General features: G+C 43.8%; 1 protein-coding gene across 1 annotated transcript in view; it reads left to right on the top strand.

Moving 5' to 3' along the window:
- The window catches only part of ttc7b (tetratricopeptide repeat domain 7B), a 470,560-nt gene that overhangs the window by 266,350 nt on the left and 186,281 nt on the right, over positions 1-17,929 (top strand). Inside the window, exons 15-16 of the mRNA XM_073039387.1 lie at positions 1,021-1,181; positions 15,757-15,873. Of these exons, the coding sequence (XP_072895488.1) occupies positions 1,021-1,181; positions 15,757-15,873 (278 nt within the window). The remainder of the gene's footprint in view (positions 1-1,020; positions 1,182-15,756; positions 15,874-17,929) is intronic.

Genomic DNA, 17,929 nt, shown 5'->3' with positions numbered 1-17,929 from the left:
TTACCATTGCTGTTCACAGAAGATAGCCTGACATCCATGCCTAGTCTGGCCTACAAATGACTCCAGACCACTGATCGATACTGTCCCTGGCCATTTAGGGGAAGTACAAAAGACTCTCCACATGCTGGAAATTTAGAGTAACACACACAGAACGCTGGAGGAACTCAACAAGTTAGGCATCTGAGGAGGGGAATGAACTGTCGATGCTTTGGGCCACCACCCTTCATCCAGATCTAATAACCAGCAGATGCTAATGAAGGATTTCAGCCCAAAACATCAACTGTATATTCCTCTCCGTAGATACTGCCTGACCTGCTGAGTTCCTCCAGCACTTGGTGCATGTTGCATTTAGAGAAAAGGTCTTGTAGTAATTAATGTCCTTAGTTCCTGATAATGCTAGCTTTTTAGAAGCATAATGTAGCCAGTGAGGGAGCAGGAATACAATTTTTGATCAAAAGGTAACCAACAGAACAAATAGAAGGGAAAAATTGCCATAAGGTGAGAATAAATCCTTCAGAAGCAGTAAAGAATGTACAGTACAGGTGTCCCCACCCCCCTTTACAAAGGTGGAGCGTTCCAATGAAACCTTTCTTAAACTGAAATGGCGTAAAGTGAAGAACCATTAATTTATATGGGAAAAAATTTCGTAAAAGCAAAAATCCTCTTTGTAATGCGAAAACAGGTTACTAATGTAGGTCTTTTGTAAAAGCGAAGTGGAGTAAAGCGAACATTCGTAAAGCGGGGGACACCTGTATCTCATTTAATTTTATTTACTGTGTATATCAGTAAGCAATGAGCTTGATGTTAGGGGTGAGAGGAGATTGCATAGGCAGCTGTGAATTTCCATTGCTTTTTTCCCATCCCCAAACTCATGCCGAGTGTGATTATAATTGTTTGAGCGTTAGGAGTAGGCAATCCAACATTTCCAAGACTGAAAGCTCATATGAGCACAGTGAATCAGGAGGATTTCCTTGAATGCCAGGATGTTTGCTCATTCCCACACTCATTTATTGTTTGCAGATCCCAGAAGCATTGGGTTACGTCCGACAAGCCTTGCAGCTGCAGGGGGATGATGTGAATTCTTTACATTTATTGGCATTGCTGCTCTCAGCCCAGAAGCACTATCATGATGCTATAAACATCATTGATATGGCACTGAGTGAATACCCTGAACACTTCATGTGAGTACCTAATCCAAATGGCAATGAGTAAAGCTTACTGTGACATTATATTCACTGTACCGAAGAGCATTCCATGGGAGTGAGGAGTGAAGAGTGAAACAATGTTAGGTATCAGCACATTCCATCACTTTCTGAGATAAGACCATAAAATGTGAGCAGAATTTGTTCATTCAGCTCATTGAGTCTGCTTCACCATTCCATTATGGTTAACCCCATTCTTCTGCCTTCTCTCTGTAACCTCAAACACCCCTACTAATCAGGAACATACCAACCTCCACTTAAAATATACCCAATGGCTTGGTCTCCACAGCTGTCCATGGTAATGAATTCCACAAACTCACCACCACCCTCTGGCTAAAAAAATTCCTTCTTACCTCTGTTCTAAAGGGATATCCTTGTATTTTGAGGCCTCAGATCGTACAATTTCCCACTATAGGAAACATCCTCTCCATGTGCACTCTATCTAAGCCTTTCAATATTCAGTAGGTTTCAGCTGCTGTAAATGTCTCACTGCTGCTGTCCATTCACTTAAAGTAACATGAGGCAGTTCATTTATCTCTTCTCTAATTATCCCCATTGTCTCCTCACCTCTCGTGTGTCCTTGTAACTCAACTCTTGTGACCAAGGGTTTATTCGTGTCACATAATATTTTAATTCTGCTTTAAACTTCCTCCCTCTCACCTTAAACCTCTGTCCTCTAGTTATAGGCACCCCTAAGATTGCAAATGGACACTGTTTATGCGCGTAATTCTCTATGCATCTGTCATGTCATCTCTCAGTCTCCTTTACTTCAGAGAAAACAGACCCAATCAGTCTAATCATAACTCAAGTTCGCCAGTCCAGTCAACATCCCTGTGCATCATTGTGCACCTTCTAGTTTGATATCACCTTTGTAGCCAAAAGCCATGAATTTTCCAGGTAATACTAGTGTCAGCCTTGATGCAACAGACTGTTTAGAGAGAAATGAGAATTAGCCACTATTTCCAACTTTTGATTCGAAGTTTCAGGTTCAGATTTATTTATTTATCAGATGTACTGTATATCGAAACATATAGTGAGATAAGTCATTTGTGTTAATAACCAGTACACCTAAGAATGTGCTGGGGGCAGCCTGCAAGTGTCGCCACGCATTCCAGTGTGAACATAGCATGTCCAGAATGATCAGCAGAACAACACAAATCAGAACAAAATAGAGAATACCAAACAACAAAGTAACAATAGCAAAACAAGCCTCATTCCTCCCTCCGAATGCACACTCACAGTCCCCTAACCCCAGTCAGGCTGTCTTCTTTGGCTGCCAGCCTCCAGTGGACTCCTGGAGTCACAGATGTTGAGCTTTTGATTTCCCCAGCATAACTCGCTTTGTTGAAAGGCTCAAGGTGCTATATCAACCACACCTGCTGCTAATTCCGTCTCATATTAAGTAATCCCTTCTCAGTAATGAGCACTTAGGAACAGAATCGGGACTGATGTCATCAAGTGACCAGTCTTATGATGAGTGGAGCAAAAATTACAAGGAAGTTCATCTGCAAGAATTCTCGGCTCCTAATCACAAAGTTTTTTTTTCAAATTCAGGTTCTTGCTCTTGTAATTATAGTTACTTAAAATACTGCAGCCTAGCATAATTAAATTGTCACTGCAAGAGTAATGTTGAATTCAAGTCTGAGTCTGCCGCTACATTAAACATCTGACTGAGGCTTTCCCCTTTTCCCCATGCTTTGTATCAGTCACACAGATGCCAGAAACAGAATCAGAATTAGGTTTAATATCACAGATATTTTTTGTAAAATTTGTTGTTTTACAGTGCAATACATAAAAAATACTATAAATTATAATAAGCAACTAATAAGAATGGATATACAATAGATTCCGGTTCATTAGACCATCGGTTATTCACACACAGCTGTTTATTTGGGACAACTCTTAAAGAACAAAATCTAATTGAGAAATTAGCTAGGATTTCCTTTGTTTATTTGAGATACTATGCTGCTTCATTGGACCAGAAGCTGTTGTCAAACAGTTTCTACCTAGCGTTAGTCGCATGCACCTATGTGGCCATTAGACATGCTTAGACTAAAAGCAGTTTCTAAATAGCATCAGTTGCATGTGTTTGTGTTTAAAAAGCAGTGATTTTATCACTGATAGTTGGTGAGAAGCAAGCAGTAAGACAGTCAAGAACTGTTTTGCTCACTTTGGTTTCAAGCATTCAGTTTTAGAGAAGCCAGAAACTGCCAGTAGTGAAAACGAAATTATTTCTTTACTTTAACAAGTTAGGAACTACAAGGAATTTTAAAGTATTGGAACTTATCTTGAATGTTACAATGAAAACGAAGATTTTGAGGATGTAGTCATCAAAAGCATTGTATGAAGGCCATCTGCTATCTGCACGAGGTATTTGCACTGATTTTGTTCAACACAGCAGCAAGCATTGGATGAATTCCTCCATTGATAACCATTGGGAAGTAATTCAATTTTATAGTACTGTAGTATTAGTAGTGTTTTAATTTGTTCTGTATTTGATTTAAATACATAATTTGTTACTCAGATAAAATTATTTTATCCTTTTTATATGTTTTTAACTAGTTCCATGAAACTTCGGCTAATTGGGGCAGAATGTACTGGTCCCCACATATCCCAATCAAATGGAATCCACTATATTATATAAGAGAACAAAAATATTAAGGTAGTCTTCTAGGGTTGGTTCATTGTCTGCTCAGAAATCAGAGGAGGGAAAGAAGCTTCAAGAGCTCTTGTACCTCTTCCCAGATGATAGTGCTGAGAAGAGGGAATTTTATTGGCTGATGGCATCTTTTGGGGGCATTGCCTTTTGAAGATGCTCTTGATGCTGGAACCCCTGGTGTGAGCTCCACCACCACCACCACAAAGAATCTCATCTAATTTTAATGACTTTTGCAGAATATTGATTCAACAATTACAACTGTTTCCTCTTTACCATTACAACTTCCTGATATAGGAAAGAAACTGGCATGGATACAGAATGACAGTAGGGAGGAGGCAGTGAGTGGGAATAAAAGGAGCCTTCTCTGGTTGGCTGCCAGTGACTAGTGGTGTTTCTCAGGGATCAGTATTGGGACCACTGCTTTTCACATTGTATGTCAATGATTTGGATAATGGAATTGATGTCTTTGTAGCAAAGTCTGCAGATGATACAAAGATGGGTGGAAGGTTAGGTAGGCTGAGGAAGCAATACAATTGCAGCAGGACTTGGACATGTTGGAAGAATGGGGGGAAAGTGGCAGATGGAATACAGTGTTGGGAAATGTATAATAATGCATTTTGCTAAAAGGAACAATAGTGTGGACTATTATCTAAATGGGGAGAAGATTCAAACATCAGAGGTCCAGGGGGCCTTTGGAATCCTCATGCAAGACTTCCAGAAGGTTAATTTACAGGTTGAGTCTGTGGTAAAGAAGGAAAATGCAATGTTGGCATTTATTTCAAGGGGAATAGAATATAAAAGCAAGGCGATATGCTGAGCCTTTATAAGACACCAGTCAGGCCACACCTGGAGTACTGTCAACAGTTTTGCCCCCCCCCCCCCATATCTCAGAAAGGATGTGTTGTCATTGGTGAGAGTCCAGAGGAGGTTCACGAGGATGGTTCTGGGAAAGAAGTGGTTAAGATATGAGGACTGTTTGGCAGCTTTGGGCCTGTACTCACTGAAACTTAGAAGAATACGGGGGGATCTCTTTGAATCCTACCAAATGTTGGAAGGACTAGATAGGGTGGATGTGGAGAGGATGTTTCCTATGGTGGGGTATCCAGAACTAGATGGCACAGTCTCAAAATTGAGGGGCAACCCTTTAGAACAGATGTAAGGAGGAATTTTCTTTAGCCAGAGAGTAGCAAATCTGCGGAATGCTCTGTCACAGACTGTGGTTGTGTCTAAGTCTGTGCATATATTTAAGGTGGAAGTTGATCATTTCCTGATTGGTCAGGGCATCAAATAATATGGTGAGAAGGCAGGTGTATATGGTTGAGTGGGATTTGGGATCTGCCATGGTGGAGCAGACTCAATGGGCTGAATGGCCTAATTCTGCTCCTATGTTTTATGGTCTTATGGTCTTGAAATGTCATTGATATTCTAGGTGAGGCCAGATAATTCAACAAGAATCTACAAATGCACCCTGAAAGCTGTAATCAGGCATTTACCATTTGAGACCAGTGACTACTGGATGTAAATGTGTTAATGTTCATAGCTCTTTAACCAATACTGTAATTTATCCCTTACATTTGTGTAATAACTTCTTATATGGCCCAAAGTGAATTCTTGTTAAAGTTCAGATTCACTGTTTCCATCAATCACTCATCTAGCCTAGTAGCTACTTCCTCAAAAAGCTCCATTAGATTTATTAATTTCCCTTTCATAAAACCACAAACTCTGTTGACTCAGCCTAATCATGTTACAATTCTCTAAATACCTTGTTGTCACTGCCTTGATAATGGATTTCAGTGTGTTCCCAATAACTGTTTTTGGACTTGTCCTTCTACAGTCCCCTGTGTTCTTTCCTCCTCCTTGTATGAATAATTTTATTACTTACAGGGTACCTTGGGTATCATTTCAGAAACCTAATAACCATTAGGTATTATATTCATGCCTATTGTTTAAAATTAGGCTGAGAAGCGACTGTCAGGCAGGCAGCTTCCAGTCTCCATTCAGCTAACAGGAATCACCTGCCACTCGTTTCCAAATCTTTCATCAGGAACTACAGCCAAATAGCTGCTCCTCTCACCTCCCTTACTAAATCATCTATCTCACTGATGTCCTGGTCTGTGGCCACAGACCACACTTTTGAGTAGCTCAAGAGGTGCTCCACCACCATTCCCACTCCCATTCTCCACCACACCAGACCATTTGTGATGGAGGTAGATGTATCTGACATGGATGTCGGGGCTATTCTCTCCTAGTGAAGACTGTATGGGAAGTCACACCCTTGTGCCTTCTCATTCAAGTTCAACTCTACACAACGCTGTTATGAAGTAGGAGACAGGGAGCTACTCAGCATTAAATGGACCTTGAAGGAATGTAGACACTGGTTGATGGGAAACACTGAGCCTTACTGATCTGGACTGACCAGCAGAACTTCATATTCATACAACAGACCCACCAACTCAACCCACGTCAGGTTTGCAGCGTCCTCTTCTTCAAGCAATTTGTTTTCATTATTTCCTATCAACCATGAACACTAAGAAGGACACCCTGACATGACAGTTCGACACGGCTGAAACAGAGATCAACCCTCAGCTCATCATTCCAGCCTTGCAGGTCCTCGCCCCGATTGTCTGGGATCTTGAGAAACAGATTCACTACACTCTACAGCACAAGCCTGCTCTGGCCAACACACCTGACAGCTGCATGTAAATGCTGGCCATTGCACTCTCTGAGTCACTCCTGTGGGCCCATTCCTCTCCAGTCATCCAGGCACACAACGGATTTTCTGCAACGCCAATTCCAATGGCCCACCATGATCACAGATGTACATCAGTTTGACGCTGCCTGCCTTCAATGTGCCCAGTCCAATTCCTTCAACCAGCGGCCCTCTGGGCTCCTGCAGCCCATACAGGACCCCCCAATGCCCGTGGTTCCACAACGTAATGGATTTCATCACAGGGTTACCACCTTCCACTAGTGACAATTGTGGACTGGTTCTCCAAATAGCTCACATCTACGGTTTTCCACAGGATGTTGAGTTGGACTTTGACCCACAATTCATATCCTGCTGCTGGGGTGCCTTCTGCTCCCTCCTCCATATTTCAGTGAGTTTGCAGTCTGACTATCGTCCACAGACAAACAGAATTAGCCAATCAGCAAATGGAGAAGTTTCTGTGATGCTTTGCCATCTCTCAGCCTTCCACATGGAAGGAATATCTGCTCTGGCCCAAGCTGTTCCACAATTTACACACTTCATCTGCTACAGGTATGTCGTCCTTTGAAGTGCTTCATGGCTACCAACCCCATTTGTTCCCTGCAGAGGAGCCAGTGGGGGAGGTTCCGTTCATCAAGGCCTTGACTCACAGATGCAGAATGCTTCGAAGAGGGCAGAGGGCCTCCTAGCTGTCAGCCACATCGACTGCCATCAGGCTAACCATCATCAGTATCTAGTGAGACTATTCTGGCCTGGGAACATTGTCTGGCGCTCCATCCAAGATCTGCCCCTGTGCACTGACTCCTGCAAGCTTTTGACCTTGTTCATTATCCCTTTAAGATTACCCATTGCATCAACCTGGTCAATTACCATCTCCAACAGCCACTATTCCTCAGGATCACACTACTGTACCTTCCAGGTGCCCTGCCTCAAGCTCATGGTCCATGGACCACCTAACCCACCTGAGCCTGCACCTCCAGAATGAAGCATGGTAGAAGATCGTCCAGTGCACACAGTTCGCTGGCTGATGGATTCATGTAATCGTGGATGGGGTGTGCAGTACCTGGTCAACTGGGAATGATATGACTGGGTGTAGAAGTCTTGGGTGCCATCCAGTTTCCTCTTAGATCCAATGCTCTTTGAGAAGTACCACTAGACTCATCTGCATCGTCCTGGGCCATCGGGTGCTGGCCGCAGGGGGGAGGGGGTTTCTTGTCAGGCCTGCATAGACAGGCACCTCCCAGTCTCTACCCTGCAAGAACCACCTGCCAATCGCTTCCAACTCATCACCTGTAGCCTATTTAAACCCAGGTCTTATCTACAGACCTTTGTTCACCCATCGAACCAGCTAGGCTCAAAAAGTTGCTCTTAGCCTTCGGTTACTTTGTTGCCTTATGTTAAGTATCTGTTCTGTCTGGTTTTGTGGCCCTTCATGTCTTGTTATTTTGCAGTTTATTAGTAAAATATCATTTTACTGCTAAATCCTCCTCTACATTTCCTGACAGGGACACATTTCTGATGAGCCATTCACTGGATCTGGGACTTGCTGGTGAGGGTGGCAATCACCACCAAGGGCAATTTAGGAACAACATCTAGAGGCACTCACATGCCACAGCACCAGCGACCCATGTTCAATCCCTGCCACCATCTGTAAGGAGTTTGCACATTCTCCCTATAGAACATAGAACAATACAGCATAGTACAGGTCCTTTGGCCCACAATATTGTGCCGACCCTTAAACCCTGCCTCCCATATAACCCCCCCACCTTAAATTCCTCCATATACCTGTCTAGTAATCTCTTAAATTTCACTAGTGTATCTACCTCCACCACTGACTCAGGCAGTGCATTCCACGCACCAACCATTCTGAGTAAAAAACTTTCGTCTAATATCCTCCTTGAACTTTCCACCCCTTACCTTAAAACCATGTCCTCTTGTATTGAGCAGTGTGCCCTGGGGAAGAGGTGCTGGCTGTTCACTCCATCTATTCCTCTTAATATCTTGTATACTTCTATCATGTCTCTTCTCATCCTCCTTCTCTCCAGATAGTAAAGCCCTAGCTCCCTTAATCTCTGATCATAATCCATACTCTCTAACCCAGGGAGTATCCTGGTAAATCTCCTCTGTACCCTTTCCAATGCTTCCACATCCTTCCTATAGTGAGGTGACCAGAACTGGACACTGTACTCTAAGTGTGGCATAACCAGAGTTTTATAGAGCTGCATCATTACCCCACAACTCTTAAACTCTATCCCTCGACTTATGAAAGCTAACACTCTATAAGCTTTCTTAACTACCCTATCTACTTTCAGGGATCTGTAGACATGTACCCCCAGATCCCTCTACTCCTCCACACTCCCAAGTATGACCGCGTGGGTTTCATCTGATCACTCCGGTTTTCTCCCAAAGACATAGGGGTTAGTAGGTTAGCTGGTTACATTGGTGCAAGTGGACAGCGTACACTCGTTGGTCCAGAACAGCCTGCTACTGTGCTGAATCTTTAAAATTAACAAAAAACAAACAAGAAAATAAAGCTGACAAGTCTCTTTACTTGAAGAATAGTGGACAAGTTGGATGATTAAACAGTCTGGGAGTTTTATCTTTTTACTTTTACTAATGCCATCTTTTAAATATTAAATTTTAAATTTTAGGCCAGCCTTTACTAATTTAAATTTCCCATCTGCTATGGTGAGATTCAAACTGCAGTAATCAATCCAGCTGCCAATCCAGTTAATTTGTCATTCCCTTGCTGAAAAGTTTTGCAGTCCCAAGGTTTGAGTTGGCAACCATCTGATTCAGACAAGGAAACTGCACCTGCTGAGCAAACAGATACTTGCAGATATAATGTACAAGTATCCCTGTAAACACGAGGAAATCTGCAGATGCTGGAAATTCAAACAACAACACACACAAAATGCTGGTGGAACACAGCAGGTCAGGCAGCATCGATAGGGAGAAGCGCTGTCAACGTTTCGGGCCGAGACCCTTTGTCAGGACTAACCGAAAGGAAAGATAGTAAGAGATTTGAAAGTAGTGGGGGGAGGGGGAAATGCAAAATGATAGAAGAAGACCGGAGGGGGTGGGATGAAGCTAAGAGCTGGAAAGGTGATTGGCGGAAGTGATACAGAGCTGGAGAAGGGAAAAGATCATGGATAGAAGGCCACACCAGGAGCACCAGACACAGTATACCACACCAGCTGACTCACAGGTGAAGTGTCGCCTCACCTGGAAGGACTGACTGGGGCCCTGAATGGTGGTGAGGGAGGAAGTGTAAGGGCAGGTGTAGCACTTGTTCCATTTACAAGGATAAGTGCCAGGAGGGAGATCGGTGGGAAGGGATGGGGGGACGAGTGGACAAGGGAGTCGCGTAGGGAGTGATCCCTGCAAAAAGCAGAAAGAGGGGTGAGGGAAAAATGTGTTTGGTAGTGGGATCCCGTCGGAGGTGGCGGAAGTTACGGAGAATTATACGTTGGACCTGGAGGCTGGTGGGGTGGTAGGTAAGGACAAGGGGAACCCTATCCCAAGTGGGGTGGTGGGTGGATGGGGTGAGGGCAGATGTGTATCCCTGTAATAGCTTTTGTGGAGGGTTCAGAGAAGGTTCACAAGAATGAACCTGGGAATGAAAGGGTTAACTTATGAGGATTGTTTAATGACTCTGAGCCATACCCGCTCAAGTTTAAGAAGAACAAGGAGGATCTCATTGAAACCTGTTGAATACTGAAAGGCTAGAGTGGATGTGGAACAAATGTTTCCAATAGTGGGATAGTCTAGGACCAGACGGCACTGCCTCAGAATAGAAGGGTGTCCCCTTAGTACAGAGATGAGAAGGAATTTCCTTAGCCAGGGGATGAAGAATCTGTGGAATTAATTTCCAAGGATGGCTGTGGAGGCCAAGCCATTGGTATATTTAAAGCAGAGGTTGATAGGTGTCAAAGCTCACGGGGAGAAGGTGGGAGAATGCAGAAGAGAAGGATAATAAATCAGGCACAAAGAAATGGATGAGCAGACTAGATGGCCCAAGTGGCATAGTACTGCTCCTACATCTTATGGTCATATGTAATGATTCAGGGCTACTTCCAATGCTGAACACCATCATAATCGGATTTATTATCACTGAACTGTCTGACATGAAATCTGATCCATTGTCCAGCAATGACCACAGATCAGTGTAGACTGATAAGTATATAGAACGTAGAACAGTTTGGCAGTGTACAGATGCTTCGGCCCACAATTTTAATCTTCTCCAAAAACCAATCTAACCCTTCCAACGTAGCTCTCCATTTGCCTTTCATTTATGTGCCTATTTAAGAGTCTCTTAAATGTCATAGAGAAGTACAGCACAGAAACAGGCCTTTTGGCCCTGCCAAAAGTCCATGCCAAAATCATTTAAATTGTCTACTCCCATCAATCTGCACCAAGACCATAACCCTCCATACCCCTACCATCCAGGTACCTATCCAAACTTCTCTTAAATGTTGAAATCGAACTCATGTGCACCACTTGTGCTGGCAGCTGATTCCACACTCTCATGACCCTCTGAGTGAAGATGTTTCCCCTCATGTTCCCCTTAAACTTCTCACATTTCATTCTTAGCCCATGACCTCTGGTTATAGCCTCAGTGGAAAAAGCCTGCTTGCATTTACCCTATCTATACCCCGGTCAAATGTCTCAATCTTCTATGTATGTTCTAAAGAATACAGACCTGACCTATTCAATCTTTCCTTATAACTCAGGTCCTCCAGACCAAACAACATCATTGTAAATTTTCTCTGTGCTCTTTCAACCTTGTTTACATCTTTCCTGTAGGTAGGAAAACTGCACGAAATATTCCATATTAGTCTTCATCAATGTTTTTTACAACTTCAACATAACATCACATTTCCTGTACTCAGTACATTGATTTATGAAGACCAATGCGCCAAGAGCTTTCTTTACGAACCTATCTACCTGTCACACCACTTTCAATGAACTATAAACCTGTATTCCCAGATTCCTTTGTTCTACCACACTCCTCAGTGCTCTGCCATTCACTGTGAAAGACCTGCCCTGGTTGGTCCTACTAAAGTGCAAAACCTCACACTTGTCTGCATTAAATTCTATCTAATGTTTCTCAGCCCATTTTTCCAGCTGATGCAGATTCCTCTGCAACTCACGATAGCCTTCTTCACTGTCACTACATCCCCAATCATGATGCCATCTACAAATCTGCTGACTGCGTTATCATCCAGATCATTGAAATAAATGGCAAACAACAAAACACCCAGCACAGATCTCTGCTGTGGCACACCACTAGTCACAGGCCTCCAGTCAGAGAGGCAACCTTCTACTACCACCCTCTGGCTTCTCCCATGAGTCAATGTCTAATCTAGTTTACTACTTCATCTTGAATCCCGAGCAACTGAACCTTCTTGACCAACCTCCCATGTGGGACCTTGTCAAATGCCTTTGTCAAAAGTCCATATAGACAACATTCACTACCTTGCCTTCATCCATTTTCCTGGTAACCTCCTCGAAAAACTCTACAAGATTGGTTAGACATAACCTACCATGCAAAAAGCCATGCTGACTATCCTTAATTAGTCCATGTCTACCCAAATACTTATATACAGGATCACGTCCCTTAGAATATCATCCAATAACTTTCCCACAACTTATGTCAGACTCACCAGCCTATAATTTCCTGGTTTATGTTTAGAGCCTTTTCAAACAGCAGAACAACATTGGCTATCCTCCAATCCTCTGGTATCTCGCCTGTCACTATAGATGTTTTAAATATCTCTGCTAGGGCCCTGACATTTACTTCATTTGCCTCCTATTGTCATAAGGTGGGCATTGAGAGCAGACCCAAATGCAAGACACAGACACTGAAGTACTAGGGACAGGACTAGGTGTGTCAAGAAAGCAAGGGAAGTGGGGAAGAAATGACGCTGGACGAGACTAGGATACAGGGCCTGGGCTAGAACTAGACTGGGAAAGCGGGACCTGGACAAGGGACTTGGAGCTAGGAACTTGGAACCTGGACAAGGACTCCAAGTCAGAGACTGGACAGGGACCCGGAACCTGGGTTTTGACTCAAGATCGGACTCCGGATCAAGGCGAGGACAAGAAGTGGCAAGGCAACAGGATGCAGGACTCCTGGGCTGGACATGGTCTTGGGAGACAGGAACACAGAACACGGACCCTTGGTATTAGGAGACAGGAACGCAGAACAGAGCCTTGGTCTTGGGAGACAGGAATGCAGAACACAGAGCCTTGGTATTGGGAAACAGGAACGCAGAACAGAGCCTTGGTCTTGGGAGGCAGGAACGCAGAACACGGAGCCTTGGTATTAGGAGACAGGAACGCAGAACAGAGCCTTGGTCTTGGGAGACAGGAACGCAGAACACAGAGCCTTGGTATTGGGAAACAGGAACGCAGAACAGAGCCTTGCTCTTGGGAGATAGGAACGCAGAACACAGCCTTGGTATTAGGAGACAGGAACGCAGAACAGAGCCTTGCTCTTGGGAGACAGGAACGCAGAACACAGAGCCTTGGTATTGGGAGACAGGAACGCAGAACAGAGCCTTGGTCTTGGGAGACAGGAACGCAGAACAGAGCCTTGCTCTTGGGAGACAGGAATGCAGAACACAGAGCCGGGACCCCTCCTTGGGAACAGGACATAGGGCTGGGACTCATATACAGAAAGCTGAACACGACAAGGCGGTTCCTAACACAAGGTAGCGGCAAACGGCCAGACCTACCTAGCGAAGGTGAGGACACAAAGAGACAGTTCCAAACAACGAAAGACGGTTCCTTATCTGGACACAACAAGGCTCCTGTCTTGCTCTGGCAGTAGAACTTGACAGCGAGGACGCAGGTGAAACTCCAGGCGAAAGGCGGCAGGCAAGGCTTCAGCCAAGGGCTACAGAAAGAAGGGGAAGGGAAGGGAACAGTCCAGCCTCAGGGTAACAGCAAAACTGGCCTGACTTACCCCACAGAGGCAAGGACAGGATACTGACAAGACGAACCAGCACCTACACTCGAACCCAGGGCCACTAATATTCCCAGCCCCAAGCCGAGCATCAGGTGCCTATGATTAAGCCCAACTGAAACAAGGGACAGCCGGAAGACCCGGAGTCCAGAGTCTATGGACCTGACCGTGAACCGGAACACAGACTTCACAGACCAGACCATGACACTTATAGGGTCCGAGGGAACACCTTGTCAGGCCCTGGTGATTTATCCATCCTGATTTGCCTCACCTCTTCCTCTGTAATCTGTACAGGGTCCATGAAGTTGATGCTGCTTTGCCTCACTTCTATAATCTCTGTATCTGTCTTCTGGGTAAAGACAAATGCAAAGAATTCATTTAAGATCTCTCCTATATATTTTGGTGCCACACAAGAATTACCATTCGGGTCTTCCAGAGGACCAATTTTGTTCCTTGCAATCCTTTTGCTCTTAACGAATCTGTATAATCCCTGAGGATTCTCCCACACCTTGTCTCCTAGAGCAACTTCATGCTTACTTTCTTAAATGTTCTTTTGCATCTCTTATACTTCATAAGCCACTCATTCCTACCTGCCTTTACCTGCTACGCACTTCTTTTTTTTTTCTCTTAACTAGGGCCTCAATATATATTGAAAACCAAAATTCTCTACAATTTTTATCTTTACATTTTATTCTGACAGGCACAAACGAGCTTGACCTCCAAACAGCATCTTGGTACATCTCCTCTGCACCCTCTCTAAAGCTCCCACATCTTTCCTTTAAAGAGGTGACCAGAACTGAAAACAATATTCCAAAAGTGGTCTAATGGGGGCTTTTTAGAGCTGCAACATTACCTCGCAGCTCTTGAACTTAATCCCCAGTTGATGAAGGCCACCATATCAACTTGTGTGTTAGCTTTGAGGTATCTATGGATGTGCACGCCAAGATTCTGTTCCTCCACACTGTTGAAAATCCTGCCATTAACTCTGTACTTTGCTTTCAGGTTCAACCTTCTAAAGTGTATAACTTAAAGTGAGTTGCATTGTAATTCCAGGTACAGTGATCCTTGGTTAGGAAAAGCTAAGCTTGGGAGTCCACTCTTGGGCACTGTTTGGTTCTTCTACATGGATATTAGTATCCAGCTGTAATGGTCCAGCGATTGAGGAACTGCACAGCTCTCAGAGAATAGGCTCATGCACGAAGAGGCCTAACTAAGAAGAGCTGGGCAATATCTGGAAATTATATTCTTTCAAGAATCACCATCTGGACAGAATTACTAGAAACAGGAGCCTTGACATTTTTCAGTACCTCTCATTCACTATGATGCTAAACTCCTTTACCTTCATATTAAAAAAATCAGAAAACATTGAAAACACCAGATAGTGGGACACATAGAGGTTGATAGTGCTTTCTTTGCTATTTACCCTCATTCCTGATTCACATTAATATAAAATATTTCATTAATATATAATATTTAATGAAATAATGAAATCCAAGGCATTTCACAGGTGCACAATCTAACATGGTTTGACAACTGTTAGGACAAGTAGCAAAAGATTTTATCAAAGACTGATTTAAGAAGTGCCTTAAAGGAGAAGAAAGGGGAAGAAAAGCTTAATGAGATGTTTCTAAAGCTTATCAAATTCATTGTTAGTTACAAGAAATATCTATATGCGACTTCCAAACATGATTGGATCTTAACCCACTAAAGGTTTTTAAAGGTTATCTTTATTTGTCACATGTACATTGAAACAGCGAAACATACAGTGAAATGTATCATTTTGTGTCAACACCAACACAGTCTGAAGATGTACTGGGGGCAACCCACAACCAACGCCATACTTCTGGTGCCAACATAGCATGCCCATATCTTACTAACCCTAACCCATACATCTTTGAAATGTAGGAGGAAACGAGGGCACCCACAGGAAACCCACATGGTCATGGGGAAATGTACAAACGCCTTATCGACAGTGATGCTGGTGCTATAAAGTGTTACACTACATGCTACACTACCATTTTAAGACATAGGAGCACAATTAGCCATTTGGTTCATCGAGTCTGTCTGCCATACGATCATGACTGATTTATTTTCCCTCTCAACCCCTGCCTTGATCACATAGCTTTATTGAAGAGCTGCCAGAAGCGCATTAGGCTGAATAGATTGCTGCTGTTCTGCAAAATTCTCTGAGGATCATTTATATGTTCTTTCTTTTTAGATTACTGTTCACTAAAGTAAAGCTGGAATCAGTGTGCAGGGGCCCTGATGAAGCTCTGGTCACCTGTAAGCACATGCTGCAGATCTGGAAGTCATGCTACAAGCTCACCAACCCCAGGTATGTAAAGAGTCCTTCTGATATTTGAGGATAAGGTCCTTGCAAATGAATGGAGAACAAACAAAGGAAACTTCATAGCTACACTCTGTAGCCACTTTATTAGGTACACCTGTACACCTGCTCATTAATGCAATTATCTAATCAGCCAATTATGTAGCAGCAACTCAATGCATAACAGTACACATAGTTATGAGGTTTTTTTTTTATTTATTCATTTACGGGATGTGGGTATTGCCAGCTAAGCCAGCATTTATTGCCCATCCCTAGTTGCCCTTGAGAAGGTGGTGATGAGCTGCCTTCTTGAACCGCTGCAGTTCCTGAGGTGTAGGTACACCCACAGTGCTGTTAGGGAGGGAATTCCATGATTTTGACCCAATGACAATGAAGGAATAGCGATATGTTTTCAAGTCAGGATGGTGAGTGACTTGGAGGGGGATTTCCAAGTGGTGGTGTTCCCAGGTCTCTGCTGTTTTCGTCCTTCTAGATGGTAGTGGTTGTGGGTCTGGAAGGTGTTGCCTTAGAAATTTGATGTGTTGTTGCAGTGCATCTTGTAGATAGTACATACTCTGCAACGGTTCATCGATGGTGAAGGGATTGGATGCTTGTGGAAGGGGTACCAATCAAGTGGGCTACCTTGTACTGGATGGTGTCAAGCTTCTTGAGTGTTGATGGAGCTGCACTCGTCCAGGCGAGTGGCGAGTATTCCATTACACTCCTGACCTGAGCCTTGTAGATAGTGGACAGGCTTTAGGGAGTCTGGAGGTGAGTTACACTGCACAAGATTCCTAGCCTTTGATCTGCTCTGATAGCCATGGTGTTTAGACCTGTCCAGTTTCCTATCAATGGTAACCCCTAGGATGTTGATAGTAGGGGATTCAGTGATGGTGATGCCACTGTTGTTGTTCAGACCTAACATCAGAATGGGGAAGAAATAAGATCTAAGTGATTTTGATTGTTGGTGCCAAATGGGGTGGTTTATTGATCTCAGAAATTGCTCAACTCCCAAGGATTTTCACACACAAGTCTCTAGAGTTTATAGAGAATGGCGCAACAACCAAGAAATATCCAGTGAATGGCAATTCTGAGTGGAAAAACATCTTGTTAATGAGAGAAGTCAAAGGAGAATGGCCAAACTGGTTCAAGCTGACAGGCAGGCAACAATAACTCAAATAACCACACATTACAAAAGTGGTTTGCCAGCTGGTGGCGTAGTGGCATCAGTGCTGGACTTCGGGGCGAGAGGTCCTGAGTTCAGATCCGGCCGGCTCCCTTGCACACTCTCCATCTGTGTGTGGGTTGAGTGTTGAGCTAGCAACTCGATCTCATTAAAAAAAAACCTGGAGGGGGATGGCCTCTGCCAGGTTTCAGATGCCCAAGACAATGAGCAATCACCAAAAAGATCGGTGCAAAAAGCTTGTCATGACGGCACCCCGACAACTCCACCAGGAGTTAAGTGCAGGCACACACAGACAACAGTGGTGCACAGAAGTGTGTCTCTATAAGTACAACACGTCAAACTTTGAAGTGGAAAACCACGAACGTACACTCAGTGGCCACTTTATTAGATTCTGGAGGCACCTAATAAAGTAGCCACTGATTGTATGATTTGTACGTTTATATACAGAGTGGGGTCCCTCACCTCTTCACCTCTAAACCTCAGCACAGCTGTGTCCTAAGTCCCCTCCTTTTCTCTGTATACCCATGTTTCACTACCAACAGCTCCAATCTGCTAATTAAATTTGCAGATGATACTACATTGATTGGCCTTATCTCAAATAATAACGATGCAGCCTACAGGGAAGAAGTCATCTCTCTGACACAGTGGTGTCAAGAAAGCAGCCTCTCCATCAATGTTGCAAAAACAAAGGAGCTGGTTGTGGACTACAGGAGAAATGGAGACAGGCTAACCCTTATTGACATCAATGGATCGGGGTTAAGAGGTGAAAAGCTTTCAGTTCCTCAGTATACACATCACCGAGGACCTCACTTGGTCTGCACATACTGATTATATGGTGGAAAAAAGCACACGAGCGTCTCTTCCACCTCAAACAGTTGA

Source organism: Hemitrygon akajei, chromosome 3 (assembly GCF_048418815.1).
Source record: "Hemitrygon akajei chromosome 3, sHemAka1.3, whole genome shotgun sequence".
Classification (NCBI taxonomy): Eukaryota; Metazoa; Chordata; class Chondrichthyes; order Myliobatiformes; family Dasyatidae; genus Hemitrygon; species Hemitrygon akajei.
This window is presented reverse-complemented; position numbering and strand designations above follow the sequence as displayed.